General features: G+C 43.3%; 2 protein-coding genes across 3 annotated transcripts in view; one reads left to right on the plus strand and one right to left on the minus strand.

The window, feature by feature from the left end:
• The window catches only part of LOC135522150 (integrin alpha-8-like), a 54,902-nt gene extending 46,480 nt beyond the window's left edge, over window positions 1-8,422 (plus strand). The window contains exons 29-30 of the mRNA XM_064948151.1: window positions 2,441-2,563; window positions 2,676-8,422. Coding sequence (XP_064804223.1) covers window positions 2,441-2,563; window positions 2,676-2,762 — 210 coding nt within the window. The 3' untranslated portion in view covers window positions 2,763-8,422. The remainder of the gene's footprint in view (window positions 1-2,440; window positions 2,564-2,675) is intronic.
• A 172-nt stretch (window positions 8,423-8,594) lies between these two features.
• LOC135522151 (hemojuvelin-like) lies at window positions 8,595-16,900 on the minus strand. Of its 2 annotated transcripts, none has more exons than XM_064948153.1 (5): window positions 16,784-16,900; window positions 13,575-13,721; window positions 13,105-13,262; window positions 12,427-12,941; window positions 8,595-10,468 (listed from the first exon to the last, which is right to left on the minus strand). In XM_064948153.1, the coding sequence occupies exons 3-5, from the start codon at window positions 13,199-13,201 to the stop codon at window positions 9,803-9,805; spliced, it is 1,278 nt and encodes a 425-aa protein (XP_064804225.1). In that variant the 5' UTR covers window positions 13,202-13,262; window positions 13,575-13,721; window positions 16,784-16,900; the 3' UTR covers window positions 8,595-9,802. The 2 variants fall into 2 exon arrangements, with proteins under 2 accessions (XP_064804225.1, XP_064804224.1); XM_064948152.1 differs by lacking the exon at window positions 16,784-16,900 and adding an exon at window positions 14,080-14,196.
• Window positions 16,901-17,553: the final 653 nt, after the last annotated feature.

Here is a 17,553-nt window from a genome sequence, read left to right on the forward strand (position 1 = left end):
ACTTTAATTTTTAAATGTTATTATTTGAAAAATGCAAAAATAAAAAATATTTTAAAAAGAACAGATGAACAAGAATGACATTTACCCCCTAAAAAGATCTATCTGAAAGCCACGTCCCTACTAAGCCATGCCTCCAGTCAAGGGTTTTGCTACATTAAAACATTAAAGGTTCCTCCAAATCAAATCAAATTTTATTTGTCAGATACACATGGTTAGCAGATGTTAATGCAAGTGTAGCGAAATACTTGTGCTTCTGGTTCCGACCATGCAGTAATATCTAACAATTAATCTAACAATGTCACAACAACTACCTGCAAGTGTAAAGGAATTAATAAGAATATGTACATAAAGATATGTGGATGAGCGATGGCCGAACGGCATAGGCAGATGCAGTAGATGGTATAGAGTACAGTATATACATATGAGATGAGTAATGTAGGGTAAACAGTATTTAAAGTGGCTAGTGATACATTTATTACATCCAATTTTTAATTATTAAAGTGGCTAGAGATTTGAGTCAGTATGTTAGCAGCAGGCACTCAATGTTAGTGATGGCTGTTTAGCAGTCTGATCGCCTTGAGATAGAAGCTGTTTTTCAGTCTCTCGGTCCCTGCTTTGATGCACCTGTACTGACCTTGCCTTCTGGATGATAGCGGGGTGAACAGGCAGTGGCTCGGGTGGTTGTTGTCCTTGATGATCTTTTTGGCCTTCCTGTGACATCGGGTGGTGTAGGTGTCCTGGAGGGCAGGTAGTTTGCCCCCAGTGATGCGTTGTGCAGACATCACTACCCTGTGGAGAGCCTTACGGTTGTGGGCGGAGCAGTTGCCGTACCAGGCGGTAATACAGCCTGACAGGATGCTCTCGATTGTGCATCTGTAAAAGTTTGAGTGTTTTTGGTGACAAGCCAAATTTCTTCAGCCTCCTGAGGTTGAAGAAGCGCTGCTGTGCCTTCTTCACCATGCTGTCTGTGTGGGTGGACCGTTTCAGTTTGTCCGTGATGTGTATGCGGAGGAACTTAAAACTTTCCACCTTCTCCACTACTGTCCCGTCGATGTGGATAGGGGGCTGCTCCCTCTGCTGTTTCCTGAAGTCCACGATCATCTCCTTTGTTTTGTTGACATTGAGTGTGAGGTTATTTTCCTTACACCACACTCCAAGGGCCCTCAACTCCTCCATTGTTGGTAATCAAGCCTACCACTGTAGTGTCGTCTGCAAACTTGATGATTGAGTTGGACGCGTGCATGGCCACGCAGTCATGGGTGAACAGGGAGTACAGGAGAGGGCTGAGAAAACTCCCTTGTGGGGCCCCAGTGTTGAGGATCAGCGGGGTGGAGATGTTTCCTTCTCTCTCCACCTGGGGGTGGCCCGTCAGGAAGCCCAGGACCCAGTTGCACAGGGCGGGGTTGAGACCCAGGGTCTCGAGCTTAATGGCGAGTTTGGAGGGTACTATGGTGTTGAAATGCTGAGCTGTAGTCGATGAACAGCATTCTTACATAGGTATTCCTCTTGTCCAGATGGGTTAGGGCAGTGTGATTGCGATTGCGTCGTCTGTGGACCTATTGGGGCGGTAAGCAAATTGGAGTGGGTCTAGGGTGTCAGGTAGGGTGGAGGTGATACGATCCTTGACTAGTCTCTCAAAGCACTTCATGATGATGGAAGTGAGTGCTACGGGGCGATAGTCATTTAGCTCAGTTACCTTAGCTTTCTTGGGAACAGGAACAATGATGGCCCTCTTGAAGCATGTGGAGACAGCACACTGGGATAAGGATTGATTGATCATGTCCATAAATACACCAGCCAGCTGGTCTGCGCATGCTCCAAGAACCTAACCATAGGTGCAAGTGTGAACCATTATCAATGGCTCCTCAAGGATCTCCAGGGTTCTTAGTCACCACTAATTCTAAGAGTGTACCCTGCCTTACCGCCTCCAGCCCTTCTGCTTACCCCAACATACCACTTCAATAAGATAACCCTAACACTAACCCTTACCTCTACCCTGCCCTTTAGCCTCCAGACATCCTCCTTACCCCAACACACCACTTCAATAAGATACCCCTAACACTAACCCTTACCTCTACTCTGCCCTTTAGCCTCCAGACATCCTCCTTACCCCAACACACCACTTCAATAAGATACCCCTAACACTAACCCTTACCTCTACCCTGCCCTATAGCCTCCAGACCTCCTAGTTACCCCAACACACAACTTCAGTAAGATGTGACATCCACCCTAACTAGTACCTACAATAACCCTTACCCTGAACCCAATCCAGCCTGCAACTAAGTGTGTGTGTGTGTGTGTGTGTGTGTGTGTGTGTGTGTGTGTGTGTGTGTGTGTGTGTGTGTGTGTGTGTGTGTGTGTGTGTGTGTGTGTGTGTGTGTGTGTGTGTGTGTGTGTGTGTGTGTGTGTGTGTGTGTGTGTGTGTGTGTGTGTTTTATAGATGGGTACACTGGTGCTGTGGGGAACTCCTGATGTGGCGTTTGCTATTCCTCTGTGGGTCATCATCCTAGCCATCCTACTGGGACTGCTGGTCCTGGCCATGCTAACACTGGCCATGTGGAAGGTACACACACACACACACACACACACACACACACACACACACACACACACACACACACACACACACACACACACTTTAGTACTTTAGTATAACTTAACCCTCTATTCCTCAGTGTGGTTTCTTTGACCGGGCCCGGCCGCCAGCGGATGACGTGTCAGACCGTGAGCAGCTGACCTCTGACCAATTAGCAGACGCCTAATAACACTTACTGGCACCATGGAGACCAGTTCCTGATTCGAGGAGGATGTTTGGGATGAGTTCCACCTCTTGAGTGAAATGAAACTGAAATGAGATCTGCAGGCAGACTGCAAACTCACAGATCAAAGGTTATTTACCCCTTTTAAAGCTGATCTGTCATCAGTGAGTGGACTGCAAACTCACAAACCAAAGGCTGAAGCACCATTAAGACTGGTGATCAAACGGCACCAGAGAGTCTGGGAACCATGCACACAGACGGAACTACACACATTAACACTATTTAAGCCAACACAATGACTTGGATGTATATGAGGCCTCAAGACAATCTTGGACAGTAGAATGGACTCTGGTTCTAACCCTGCTTGTAGTTGAATATGTTTCTATGCACCGCTTGCCTCTGTGGGTTAGACTACTTGGGGATCTGTATGGTTGGATAATTCAGTTGGAGTTAACCAGTCTGGCGAACTTCAAATGGAGTTACCATCTGATGTCAGTGACTTGGTGTTCGCCCGCTTTCACTGTTAAATACATTCCATCATTGATCAATCACACACATGCGCACACACACGAATACACACGCATGCACACACACACACGCAAACACAGGGGGCTGTACAGTATATATCTATGGATGGTGTATGTGCAATATTGGGATATTCTGTGTGATACTGAAGCTTGTTTACACTGGTATTATTTTATTAGAACTTGATGTTCAAATTGTTTGTGTATATTGTTTAGTTAGTGTATTATTGTGTATGTAAGTGTTTTAGTTGGTATATTAGTGTATGTGTCTTCGGAAAGTAGAAGAACCCTTAACTTTTTCCACATTTTGTCATATTACAGCATTATCCTAAAATTCATTAAATCATTATATTCCCTCATCAATCCACACACAATACCCCATAATGACAAAGCAAAAACAGGTTTTTAGAAATGTTTGCACATTTCTTACAAATAAAAAACAAACTATTACATTTACATACATATTCAGACCCTTAACTCAGTCTGAGGTCCTAAGCGCTCTGAGGCAGGTTTTCATCAAGGATCTCTCTGTACTTTGCTCTGTTCTTTCCCTTGAATCTGCCAAAGGTGCTTCAGCAAAGTACTGAGTAAAGGGTCTGAATACTTATGTAAATGTGATATTTCCGTTTTTCTTTCAAAATAAATTCGCAAAAATGACTAAAAATCAGTTTTTGCTTTGTCATTATGGAGTATTGTGTGTAGATTGATGAGGATAAATGTCTTTTAATCAATTTAAGAATAAGGTTCTAACATAACAAAATGTGGAAATAATCAAGGGGTCTGAATACTTTCCGAAGGCACTGTAAGTGTTAAAACAGTGCATTGTTTATAACGGGTCCAACTGTTTACAAAAAGAACGTGGGCCTGGGCTATATACACAAGGAATTGCATTAACATTAGCATTATCCAATGTGAGAGGTTTAGGCCTAGATTCAATCAGACCCATTGTTAATCGGCACTAGCCAACACCCCATAACTAGCCGACAACCCCAGAATGATTCCAAACACATTTAAAAAGAAAGGGCAAATCATTGAGTTACATATCAGAAAACACAACACTAAAGTATACAACATAATATTACTTCAGTACAACGCAAAAAATGTAATAGCCTAACAATGTCAGGTGATTAGGTGATCTTCTAGGCCAATGTAGCAGTAACCTCAAGGGCTGGAGGTGGGGCCAAGAGTACTAATCTGGAGGGAGCTGATGCTATAGGCCAATATAGCAGTAACCTCAAGAGCTGGGGGTGGGGCCATGAACACTAATAGGATATCATCAGATCCCAGCTGGAATAAAATTAGTTGGTTGAGCCTTGAATGGTCTACTTAATTTTGTCTAATTGTAGGAAAATGAGTTGGGCCAAAGACAGGCTGAGGGAGGATTGATAGATCCAATAGAATCCAATCCAATAGAATCCTTCTGCGTGCCAACAGGGAGGCAAAGGCAATGACATCTAGCTGTCTATTGGTCAGGGAAGGATTGTTGTTTGGTACTCCAAAAATTGCCATTTCTGCACTAGGCTGCCACTCAATATCAAATGCTTCAGAAAGGGTTTTAAATATAGTGGACCAGTAGTCTGCCAGACTGGGACAAGACCAGAATATGTGTGTCAAATGCGCCAAGGAGCTTTTACACCTGTGACATGTAACATCAATATTTGGGGAGAATTTGGAGAGTCTGGCCTTACTGAAATGGATACATTGATGTACCTTAAACTGTATAAGGCTGAGCCGGGCACAAGAGGAGCTTCCATTTACCCTAAGTAAGGCACTATTCTAGACTTTGTCCGAGGTCAAATCAAATCAAATTTTATTTGTCACATACACATGGTTAGCAGATGTTAATGCGAGTGTAGCGAAATGCTTGTGCTTCCAATTCCGACAATGCAGTAATAACCAACAAGTAATCTAACTAACAATTCCAAAACTAATATCTTATACACAGTGTAAGGGGATAAAGAATATGTACTTTAAGATATGAATGAGTGATGGTGCAGAGCAGCATAGGCAAGATTTAGTAGATGGTATCGAGTACAGTATATACATATGAGATGAGTATGTAAACAAAGTGGCATAGTTAAAGTGGCTAGTGATACATGTATTACATAAGGATGCAGTCGATGATATAGAGTACAGTATATACGTATACATATGAGATGAATAATGTAGGGTATGTAAACCTTATATTAGGTAGCATTGTTTAAAGTGGCTAGTGATAGATTTTACATCCTTTCCCATCAATTCCCATTATTAAAGTGGCTGGAGTTGAGTCAGTGTGTTGGCAACAGCCACTCAATGTTAGTGGTTGCTGTTTAACAGTCTGATGGCAATTTAGTTTGTCTGTGATGTGTATGCCGAGGAACTTAAAACTTACCCGTACCCAGTTGCACAGGGCGGGGTTGAGACCCAGGGTCTCGAGCTTGATGACGAGCTTGGAGGGTACTATGGTGTTAAATGCCGAGCTGTAGTCGATGAATAGCATTCTCACATAGGTATTCCTCTTGTCCAGATGGGTTAGGGCAGTGTGCAGTGTGGTTGAGATTGCTCGTCTGTGGACCTATTTGGGCGGTAAGCAAATTGGAGTGGGTCTAGGGTGTCAGGTAGGGTGGAGGTGATATGGTCCTTGACTAGTCTCTCAAAGCACTTCATGATGACGGAAGTGAGTGCTACGGGGCGGTAGTCGTTTAGCTCAGTTACCTTAGCTTTCTTGGGAACAGGAACCATGGTGGCCCTCTTGAAGCATGTGGGAACAGCAGACTGGTATAGGGATTGATTGAATATGTCCGTAAACACACCAGCCAGCTGGTCTGCGCATGCTCTGAGGGCGTGGCTGGGGATGCCGTCTGGGCCTGCAGCCTTGCGAGAGTTAACACGTTTAAATGCTTTACTCACCTCGGCTGCAGTGAAGGAGAGACCGCATGTTTCCGTTGCAGGCCGTGTCAGTGGCACTGTATTGTCCTCAAAGTGGGCAAAAAAGTTATTTAGTCTGTCTGGCAGCAAGACATCCTGGTCCGTGACTGAGCTGGATTTCATCTTGTAGTCCGTGATTGACTGTAGACCCTGCCACATACCTCTTGTGTCTGAGCCGTTGAATTGAGATTCTACTTTGTCTCTATACTGACGCTTAGCTTGTTTGATAGCCTTACGGAGGGAATAGCTGCACTGTTTGTATTCGGTCATGTTACCAGTCACCTTGCGCTGATTAAAAGCAGTGGTTCGCGCTTTCAGTTTCACGCGAATGCTGCCATCAATCCACGGTTTCTGGTTAGGGAATGTTTTAATCGTTGCTATGGGAACGACATCTTCAATGCACGTTCTAATGAACTCGCACACCGAATCAGCGTATTCGTCAATGTTGTTGCCTGACGCAATACGAAACATGTCCCAGTCCACGTGATGGAAGCAGTCTTGGAGTGTGGAATCAGCTTGGTCGGACCAGCGTTGGACAGACCTCAGCGTGGGAGCTTCTTGTTTTAGTTTCTGTCTGTAGGCAGAGATCAGCAAAATGGAGTCGTGGTCAGCTTTTCCGAAAGGGGGGCGGGGCAGGGCCTTATATGCGTCGCGGAAGTTAGAATAACAGTGATCCAAGGTTTTGCTAGCCCTGGTGGCGCAATCGATATGCTGATACATTTTAGGGAGTCTTGTTTTCAGATTAGCCTTGGTCTCTCAACCAAGTTCCTTTTTCACGCTCAGATCGAATTTTATTAAGTGACGGGTTATCATTTGACATGATTATCAGACAAATAGATACATTTGGAAATACCTAAATACACTTGAATGGGGTAATTACATTTGATAGCGAGGTCATCAAAATTGGCAAAGGTGCCATCTATATAAAGGTCACTAAACTTAGTAAGGCCATTCCTCTGCCACAGACTTCAAGCTGAATCTAGATTGACTGGGTGGAAGAGGTGATTATTACATATAGGATCTTGAATAGAGAAATCACCGAATTTGATGGAAATAAGGCCAAATTTTAAGAGTATTGACAACAATTGGATAGGATGTATAGCGCAAAGCTGAAAGAGTAAGATTGGAGGTGACTAAAGCTGAAAGAGTAAGATTGGGGGTGACTAAAGCTGAAAGAGTAAGATTGGAGGTGACTAAAGCTGAAAGAGTAAGATTGGGGGTGACTAAAGCTGAAAGAGTAAGATTGGGGGTGACTAAAGCTGAAAGAGTAAGATTGGAGGTGACTAAAGCTGAAAGAGTAAGATTGGAGGTGACTAAAGCTGAAAGAGTAAGATTGGGGGTGACTAAAGCTGAAAGAGTAAGATTGGAGGTGACTAAAGCTGAAAGAGTAAGATTGGAGGTGACTAAAGCTGACAAAGAGGAAGAGAAATAGGAGATGACTTCTGTTTGACACCAGTCAGTTTCTGGGGTGCGAAGCCAGTAAACAGTATTTTGTATATTCGCTGCCCAGTAATAATACATAACATTAGGAAGGGCTAGTGTGTTCTATCTCTCTGGAGGAATGCTTTACGTATTCTTGGACTCTCACCGTTCCCCCCCCAAAAAGATATAAGCTTATCCACTAAAGTGAAAAAAGGCTTGGGTAGAAAAATAGCTGATGTTTTGGCAGTGTCGTAGGTGTAACTGCATTGGAGCAGTCAGATTGTTGAGCAGCTGCTCTTGATAACTGCCATGAAGCCACACTATCCCACTGGCGTTAGAAGTTCAGAACGAGAAAGTGTAAGCTATATAGAAATAATGACACTCAAATTGAAAATGTAACTAAATAATGAGACTTTCTATCAGCCTAATCGAGGTGAAGATTACATCTCACATTCTCGTGTTCAAATTTGTAAACATGGCTACATGGGATTTCTCTTAATGCGACGCTGTGTAGCCAATGGTAATGTCCTCTTTAGGTATAATACCAGGAGCCAATTGTGGATTTGGCAGCTCTAGCGCAGTTACACCTCCAAAACAACCACTATGCAGGTGTCGGCTGAAGTGGATCTGATTGAATAGAGCCATTAGGGAGTAAGGTTCAAACTTCATTTCAATTTACTTCACTTCTAGTAATTCACAGTATGTAAATATGAAGGATTTTTGTCACAAATTTGATTTGTGTTTTGTTTTTGTACTGAAGAATACTGAAAGATTATTGAAATAAAGTGTCCTTAATTGCCAAGTCTACATTTTCTAATATAGTTTACTGTGTTACGGTGTGGTTCCTCGCTGTCTCTGTTCACAAAAATAGAGTGAAAAATTGTTTTTATTGAATCACATCATAACCAATACAATCAATAAAAAAACAATACAATTTCCCCCCCTTTTGATCAACCCCCACTGCCCCTCCCACCCCAACTATCACTTTCTACATTGACCTATTCCATTGGAGAAGCTAAGGTGGGTCTAGAATGGGCTCATTCCAGCTATCACAGAAGCAGCAACAGGAATGCTGGACAGTACACCAGAGAAGACATCTGACATCAGAGGGCAGAAGAGAGCTGCCAGTCACAGCGAAGGAGAACTCAACTCGCCCAAATGCTACCTCAATAGCCCCTCCAGAGGAATACTGCAGTTGTTACTGGACATTTCAAAGTACACAAAAACCCCCAGTTAGGGTTGCTCATCAAAAATACACACAAAAAAACTATACAATTTAATAAAACTCACAAAGGGAAATATATTAGAATCTGTAGGTATAAATATGTTTTATCCCAGTCAGACTTCACATTATTACATGGAAGGCAATTTGAGATATTTTCCATCCTTTGGAAATCAATATAGTATTGTCATTTACTCCTTGCATGATCTCTATTGCTTTAGAAAGATGGTATGAGTAACTTTGGGAAGATATATTTTTTACTTTGGCAACTACAGTAGGTAAAAATATGAACAGGATGAACAATACATTGTAAACATTGTCTTACAAATACTGACATATGAACCAAACGTACATTCAAAAACAGTCTCTTATGAAATTAATCGAGACGTTATTACAACTCACTGCATACCAAATGTAGACACACAAAGATGACGTAATAAATTAGTGATAAATTAGTTTCTTTACAAAGGATGAAACCACTGTAGTATTATATTTACTATAAACAAACCACTAAATTCCCCTCCATGATAAAATAAATGGAAAATAACAGAAAGTGATACAAAAAAAATTGTTGAAGATGCCATTTACTGTCTGGATTTGTGGAATTATGCAACAGGCCATCCTCTGTGCTGAGATGGATGATACATATTGTCTTAATACATTTGTCTCAGCATAGTTAAGGGATTAGAATCAACACAACTAGTGTCAGGCTTCAATAGTTCACTTCTATCCTCACTGAGAGCACTCACCTGTTTTTATTCCTGTCAACATTGGCTTCTCCTGCTGGAAGAAAATGAATCAGGGAAACATTGACATCTGTAACCAGTCACAATGCCATGTTCCAGCCAGTCAAAGGTGAAGCCTGTTGTTTATGAAACAAGGCCATCAAGTATGAAGAAAGAGCATCTGCTCAGTCAGAGTCAGTGTGGCTAATGCTATGCCCACAGCTCCTACCAGTCACTAGTTCATAAACACTGCCCCGTCCACAGAGCCACCAGACGCTCTGATAAGACAGCCACAGCCAGGATCAGAGGCAGACATGGGCTACTCCTATCGGCCTTGCCCACCAGTAGCAGATGCACCTTATTGGGGTCTGAGATCATTCCCCGGGCGTCTTCCAGGGCCGCCACAGCCGCCGTGCTGGAGTTAAGGTCCCCTGTGGCCAGCAGGTCAAACAGGCAGGCCTGGTAGTAGATGTCCCTGGCAGGGAGGAGGGCTTCACAGTAGACATGGGCTGCAGCAGAGAGCTGGCTGGAGGAAGAGGAGGAAGAGAGGGAAGAGGAAGAAGAGGGGCTGGGTAGCGTCTCTAGGCGCTGTGAAGGTGGGCAGCCATACACACACAGCTGCAGGTCCTGCTCGGGGGTGAATGCTTCAGCAATGGTGCGTGGCGAGCGTACTGACAGTCCCAGGGACCGCCCACTCTGACGCACCACCAGGGTGGTGCCGATGTGGGCGGCACGGATCTCAGCCTGGCGCCCAGGCAGATCAGAGTGGACGCTCAGGCTGTACTGGCCCTGCCTCTCCCCGCTGGTCACGGAGCCATCCACGAAGGCTGCGGGAACGTTGTCCAGCTCCGCCTGGTAGATCTGCTGCTCGATACACTGGCGCCAGTTTTTAAAGATGATGGTAATCTGGTGGAGAGACATCCCAGGTTGTTACACACATCCTTCCAATGAGCTAGACGTACCTTATGCAACTTTATTGAAGTACAGTCGTGGCCAAAAGATTTGAGAATGACACAATTATTAATTTCCACAAAATTTGCTGCTTAAGTGTCTTTAGATATTTTTGTCAGATGTTACTATGGTGTGTCAAAGGCTTTTATTGACAATTACATGAAGTTGATCCAAAAGTCAATATTTGCAGTTTTGACCCTTCTTTTTCAAGACCTCTGCAATCCGCCCTGGCATGCTGTCAATTAACTTCTGTGCCACATTCTGACTGATGGCAGCCCATTCTTGCATAATTAATGCTTGGAGTTTGACAGAATTTGTGGGGTTTTGTTTGTCCACCCACCTCTTGAGGATTGACCACAAGTTCTCAATGGGATTAAGGTCTTGGGAGTTTCCTGGCCATGGACCCAAAATATCGATGTTTTGTTCCCCGAGCCACTTAGCTATCACTTTTACCTTATAGCAAGGTGCTCCATCATGCTGGGAAAGGCATTGTTTGTCACCAAACTGTTCCTTTTGTCACCAAACTGTTCCTGGATGGTTGGGAGGAGTTGCTTTTGGAGGATGTGTTGGTACCATTCTTTATTCATGGCTGTGTTCTTGTGTGGGGTTGCTGAGAAGCAGTATATCAGTCTGTCCCTGATGCTTTTCCTGGAGAGAAGTGGCTTTTTTGCTGCCCTTCTTGACACCAGACCATCCTCCAAAAGTCTTCGCCTCACTGTGCGTGCAGATGCACTCACACCTGCCTGCTGCCATTCCTGAGCAAGCTCTGTACTGGTGGTGGCCCGATCCCGCAGCTGAATCAACTTTAGGAGACGGTCCTGACGCTTGCTATACTTTCTAGGGCTCCCTGAAGCCTTCTCTCACAACAATTGAACCGCTCTCCTTGAAGTTCTTGATGATCCAATAAATGGTTGATTTAGGTGGAATCTTACTGGCAGCAATATCCTTACCTATGAAGCCCTTTTTGTGCAAAGAAATGATGACGGCATGTGTTTCCTTGCAGGTAACCATGATTCACATAGGAAAAACAATGATTCCAAGCACCACCCTTCTTTTGAAGCTTCCAGTCTGTTATTCAAACTCAATCAGCATGACAGAGTGACCTCCAGCCTTGTGCTCATCAACACTCACACCTGTGTTAACGAGAGAATCACTGACATGATGCTAGCTGGTCCTTTTGTGGCAGGGCTGAAATGCAGTGGAAATGTGTTTGGGGGATTCAGTTCATTTGCATGGCAAAGAGGGACTTTGCAATTAATTGTAATTCATCTGATCACTCTTCATAACATTCTGGAGTATATGCAAATTGCCATCATACAAACTGAGGCAGCAGACTTTGTGAAAATGTATATTTGTGTCATTCTCAAAACTTTTGGCTACGACTATATAAAGACCTGTCATGGATTGTACATAGTTATATTTTAAAGGTCCAATGCAGTTATGTTTTATCTCAATAATAAATAATTTATGGGTAATAATAATAACTTACTGTGATTATATTCAATAAAAATAGTCCCCCCAAAAATTATAGTTTCTTGGCAAAAAAAACTATTTCTCAAGCAAGAGTGGGGAGAGAAAAACTGAAAACTAGCTGTTATTAACAGAGAGGTTTGGAACTCTCTTTCTTATTGCTGTATTAACAAATTTACTGCCTGGTGATGTCACCGGGCAGGCCAAAACTCCATCCCACTGAAACAGGCAGATATTTCAGGTGGCCTTTTCAAACAGCTCTTACACTAAAAGGGCATTATAATAATTTCCACAATTTTACAGTATTATTCAAACCTCAGGGTGGAAAATCACATTTTTGACTGCACTGGGCCTTTAAGAACAGAACGTAAGTTGTATAAGTAAAAATATATATATTTTATAAATTATAATTTACTGTATATAATTTTAGAAATGAGGCCTACCGTGGTGAGAGCCGTGGCATATGCCCCTCCTCTCATGGGGGCGCTAGTTGCCTGAACGTATAGATACTCATTATCTATCAGTGGCCAGGCCCCTTGTACAGCGCACGTCTGAAACTCATCACGGAAGGTGCGAACATGGGGATCCCCGAACACCCCACAGTGGAGATAGTCAGGGGTCCGGCCCTCACGCTGGAGGTAGCCCTTCTCGTAGATGCAGGCGTCCCCAGAGATGGGGGCCTGTGGCAGGGGCCGGGGCTGAGCGGTGGGGCCTGTCCTGGGGCAGCTGTGCTGGATGAGGAGGTCCTCGATGCCCTGCACAGCCGAGTGGTAGGCCAGGTCGCCCCGGCAGGCACGGGCCATGCGGCGGGTACACATGGCGTAGGAGCGGAGGGCGCTGCAGTAGCCCGCATTGCCCTCTCTGCTGCCTCCTCCTCCGCCCCCTCCGCTGCCCCCAAGGTCCAGGGTGACAGCTACAAAGTCAGAGTTACACCTCAGGATGCGACAGGATGCCCATACTGAGGGAGGAGGGAGAGAGGTGGAAGCTCCAGTTCATATACCACAACTTGACAATAGTAGGAGCAAAAATATGTCTTTCCATTGAGCATGTAACATAAGTACCACAGTTGCTTGACATTATTCGGAAGCTTGAAGACAAAAGCTGTGGATCATTGAAAGTACCTTGCAGGCAACACAGGTGAAACAGTAGCAATGCCACTATGATGCTGTGTTTCCATGACAGCTGTGAGTAGTGGCTGCAGAGGGCCAGTGTCCCCATCCCCTTCCAGCCTCAGGCCGAGGGCTGCAGACCAGGCTCAGGCTCAGTACAGGGGCTACAGCTGCAGGCAGGACACAGATAGAGAGAGACATTACACACTGTGGCCTGTAGGGGGAAACCCCACACCACTACCACAGGCACAATCTTGGCTCGACTCCAGTAGACCATTTGTCAAGATAGAGTGCAATTTGTATTGAATACATTATCAAATGCATATTGTAATATTTTATCATATCATACAAGCAGATCACAAGATCTATGTATTTATCATACCTAGTTTGAAAGCAAAACACAATATTTACAGTCAGAGTAACATGTGAAAAACAATACAGAAAGATATAATTGTAAGTAATAAAGTAGATGTAGTTCATACCTTTTTAAATAAATGCTAACTACTTTCTAAGACTGTGTGTTTGTGCAAAATGATCTCCCACACTCTTGGAACCCATCAACAGCACTCAGACTGAAGTCAACACCGTTCTGCTTGGACATGGACAAGATGATGGCAATGGAGAGAAAACTGTTGACAAACAAACATTCAAGAATCAGAGAAAAGCAACACCAGCGTCCACCATTTGGTCACTTTTAGGAATAGGACCAATACTTTGATCAACTGTCTTAGTTTGTGAGGGCAGTCTTATTCACCTGACCACTGGTCAGGTCATATCATGTTTGAAGCTGCCATAATCATAGCCATAATAATAGTCCTATAAACAGCAGTATTTACATTACAGAGCTTAGGTTTCCATACAGTAGATAAACTGCCCAAGTAACCTAACATCTGTGGTAACCATTGCCACAGCAAACAATTATCTGTTAGTGTTGTGAAGCTAGGCTTGAGACAAAATACAGTAAAACAAAGAAAAACTATGGCTTACCATGTGTGCCACAGCACTAAGCATCAACAACCCAATTTTATGTTGTATTTCAGTTCTTGGTATAAAGCAAGCATTTACTCGTCAAAGCTAGGCTACAACAATGTTGGTCACTTGGTCAATTGGGCATTTTGCAATTTGGACTCTTCTCCCTTTTCTGTTTGCCAGCGGAGAAGAACAAACAAGGGCCAAAGAAAGTGGGTAAAACAAAAAAGCTTATCTTCGTCAAGTCCAATTTAGTAACCAAAAGGATGGCATTATTGTATCTGATTTATGTGTGGAAAGATCTAAGTTTAAGTAAGGAAAGGTGTCGGCCTACATTCCGGTAAGACCTTCACAGAGCTTATGTGCATTACATAGTAAAACCTTTGGCAGTACAAGGCATTCCTAAAGCATTGGTGCCATTGGAAGTGTGCCTTTGAAAGCGACATGGCATGGGCTAGATTGAACCATGTGTGCAGTGCATTTGTGTGTGGTCCTCTCTCTCTCTCTCTGAACCAACACTAAAGTCTGACCTTTATTACAGTTTGGGAGACCTGTGCACTGCGCCAGGGAGAGGGGGTATGAAGGGGGGGGGGGTTACGAGAGCAGCAGGGGCAGAAATAGAGCATGCTAAATATACCAGACTCTCTCTCACTCCACCCAGCCCCTTTCCTTCATGTGTTCCCCTGGTCTGAAATAGTCAGGGCTACAAGGCAGAGGAGGGAAGGGTAAAGCAGGTGTTCCCAACGACAGTTCCAATACTCAGGGAGGGAGTGGCTATGGCTACTAGCTGTCACAATCAGTCTTCAATCAGACACATCTTCAACTTACATTATCAAATTAATCTTATTTAACGGTATTCTAACTAACAGCAGCAGTGTACAGCACTCTCCAAAGCCAGTCTCTTCACTTCTGTTTTCAACATTTTTCAATGCCCTAGATTGGTCTCCTTTTGTTGTCCAGTGGGCATTGTGTTCACTAGTGTAGTGGTTGAGGTCTGGAATGTCGGCCAATGGATTCTGATGCAGCTGCACTTTTGGAGTGGGGGCGTATGCCCCCGCCCCCCTTCTTTTTTTTTGTTGCACTGCTTTGAAAGTCCCGGTGACCTCCCTCTGTGTCCAACAACACTGACAGGGTCCTGTTTGTTCCATCCATGAACAGCAAATAATTACTGTGCATACACACACAAACAGTCGCTTGTGAATTAAACACCAATACGGTACTACCTTTAGGGAAACACTGCACCCATACCCTTGTTTAACCACAAAACCCTAACTCCCCTTCACACACACACACATTTGTTTTACTATTCTTGTGGGGTTCAAACCTAGCCCTAAACCTTAACCTAACTCTAACCCTAACCTTAACCCAAAACCTAACCTTAACCCCAAACCCCTAAAACTAAACCTAATCCTAACTCCTAACCCTAAAACCTAATTCTAGCCCTAATTCTAACCCTAAACCTAAAATAGCTTTTATTCCTTGTGGGGAAGAGCGAAATGTCCCCACTTGTTTGAATTTTCTTTGTTTAGGCTACTATCGTTATAAGGACCTCTGGTCCTCACATGGATAGTAAAACCAAACACACACATACACAACGTCACCATAGAGGTGGGTTGGTCACATGTGCGACTTAGGGATGTTTTTGCTCACAGCTTGGCCTGGAGTGACATGTCAATGTGCTTCTACATGTCAACAACAGCTCACGTAAAGACCAGTGGTTTTCACTAATTCATTAGATCAAACCTCAACTGGTATTGGACATAAAGACCACAAACACAGAGCAAGCTGTTGGTCGTTTGCCTCAACCTCACTTCATTTATTGATGGATGAGACTTTAATGTGAATCCAATCTGTTTGTGTGCATGGGAAAGGTCAATGCACATCATAGCATCTTTGTATTTGTAATAGTGCAGCTCTCTCGCTCTCTCCTCTCAAGGTTTCCTTCCACCTGATGTTTTCCTTCCCACTGTCACATGTCTTAACTGCATTTAGACCAGTGTATTTTGATGGTCACTATCAAAACATTCAAATAACTTCAGACTGATTGACTAATTGTATGATCTATTTAATTGATAATCTATCTATTGTATATTCTATCTATATCTATCAATATGAATTATCCGTGAAAGCATAGGATTGATGAAAACAATTATTTATGACAATCAATAGCTGTACTTCAGAACAATTCAGGGGGTACTATTACATGAATTAATGGCTAATATATGGGTATCATTCTATTGTTGTTGTATAACTGCTGATGTAACCTTAAATTCCACATCGCCAATGTCACCCAAGTGTCAGTTTACAGTACATGCCATTCTGTTGTATTTCTTGATTTACTCACAATGACAGGGAGTTTGTTCTAATATTAGGCCATTGAGAAACTATTTAAAGCAGCAAGTTCCATTAGGGGACAGAGTGAATTGTTCTATTCTACAATGTTAGAAAAAACATGTTCCAATCAAATGAAAGCTGTACAGTTACTTGACCCAATCCATACATGTTCATAGCTCACAATTAAAATAGCAGTATCTCCTGGCACACTGACTAAATCAACATTGTTGCCACGTAATTTGAATGAAATTAGGTTTTAACCAACGTGGAATAGACGTTGAATTGACGTCTGTGCCAAGTGGGCAGGTAAATAATATGCCACATTTCTGAATTGTAGCACATGATTAATTTAAGAATGAACCAGGCAAAGCACCATTCATATCCTCACCCAATCACACCTCTGCTGAAGCTCCGTATGAGACTCTGCGTAAATGTTCCCACCTCACTCGCTCCAATGGGAAAAAGGCGAAGTAGGTTATGCCTGCACTGACACCAAACTCCCACAATGTCCAAGTGAGCTGCCGACACTGATGTCCAGTCTTAAACTGGTTTCATTGCAAGCCGCTACTCCTTCCTCTCTCGTTGTCGGCTCTCAGATGAGTGAGATATTTGACAGTGTTTCTCCACGAGTGGTATAAATCACTCGCGTCGAACACCTGCTGCTCGCGTAACAACTGTCCACTTGGGCGCACACTCTCCTAGGCACCGGGGAGCTATTTCAAACTATCACAGTGGCTCTGGCAACCTGTTCTATTTGCAACCTGTTGTTGCTAGTGTGTTTTCTTATTTTTATAGTAGGCCATTCTGTATTTATTGCCCTCTTGGTCATAAATCTCCAAGAAAGTCGGTTCAAGCAGTTTTGACAGATATCGTAGCCAGTTGAATAAAAAAAGTGTAGACTTTTGTCAATATTGCACTGGCTGGTCTCGGGGCAATTCGTATTATTCTGTGTATAAATCTTTGACACTCCATATGATACATTATGCTACGCTATTCATACAAATAATAGGTCGAATTGTGCTACACAATTCAAAAGTAGCCCATCATTCCACAGGGCAAAAACTGGTTGAATCAACGTTGTTTAAAGGTAATTTGTCAAGGTATTGTGACGTGGAATCTATACTGAACATAAATATGAATGGAACATGTAACAATTTC

The sequence above is a fragment of the Oncorhynchus masou genome, chromosome 30, assembly GCF_036934945.1.
Source record: "Oncorhynchus masou masou isolate Uvic2021 chromosome 30, UVic_Omas_1.1, whole genome shotgun sequence".
Classification (NCBI taxonomy): domain Eukaryota; kingdom Metazoa; phylum Chordata; class Actinopteri; order Salmoniformes; family Salmonidae; genus Oncorhynchus; species Oncorhynchus masou.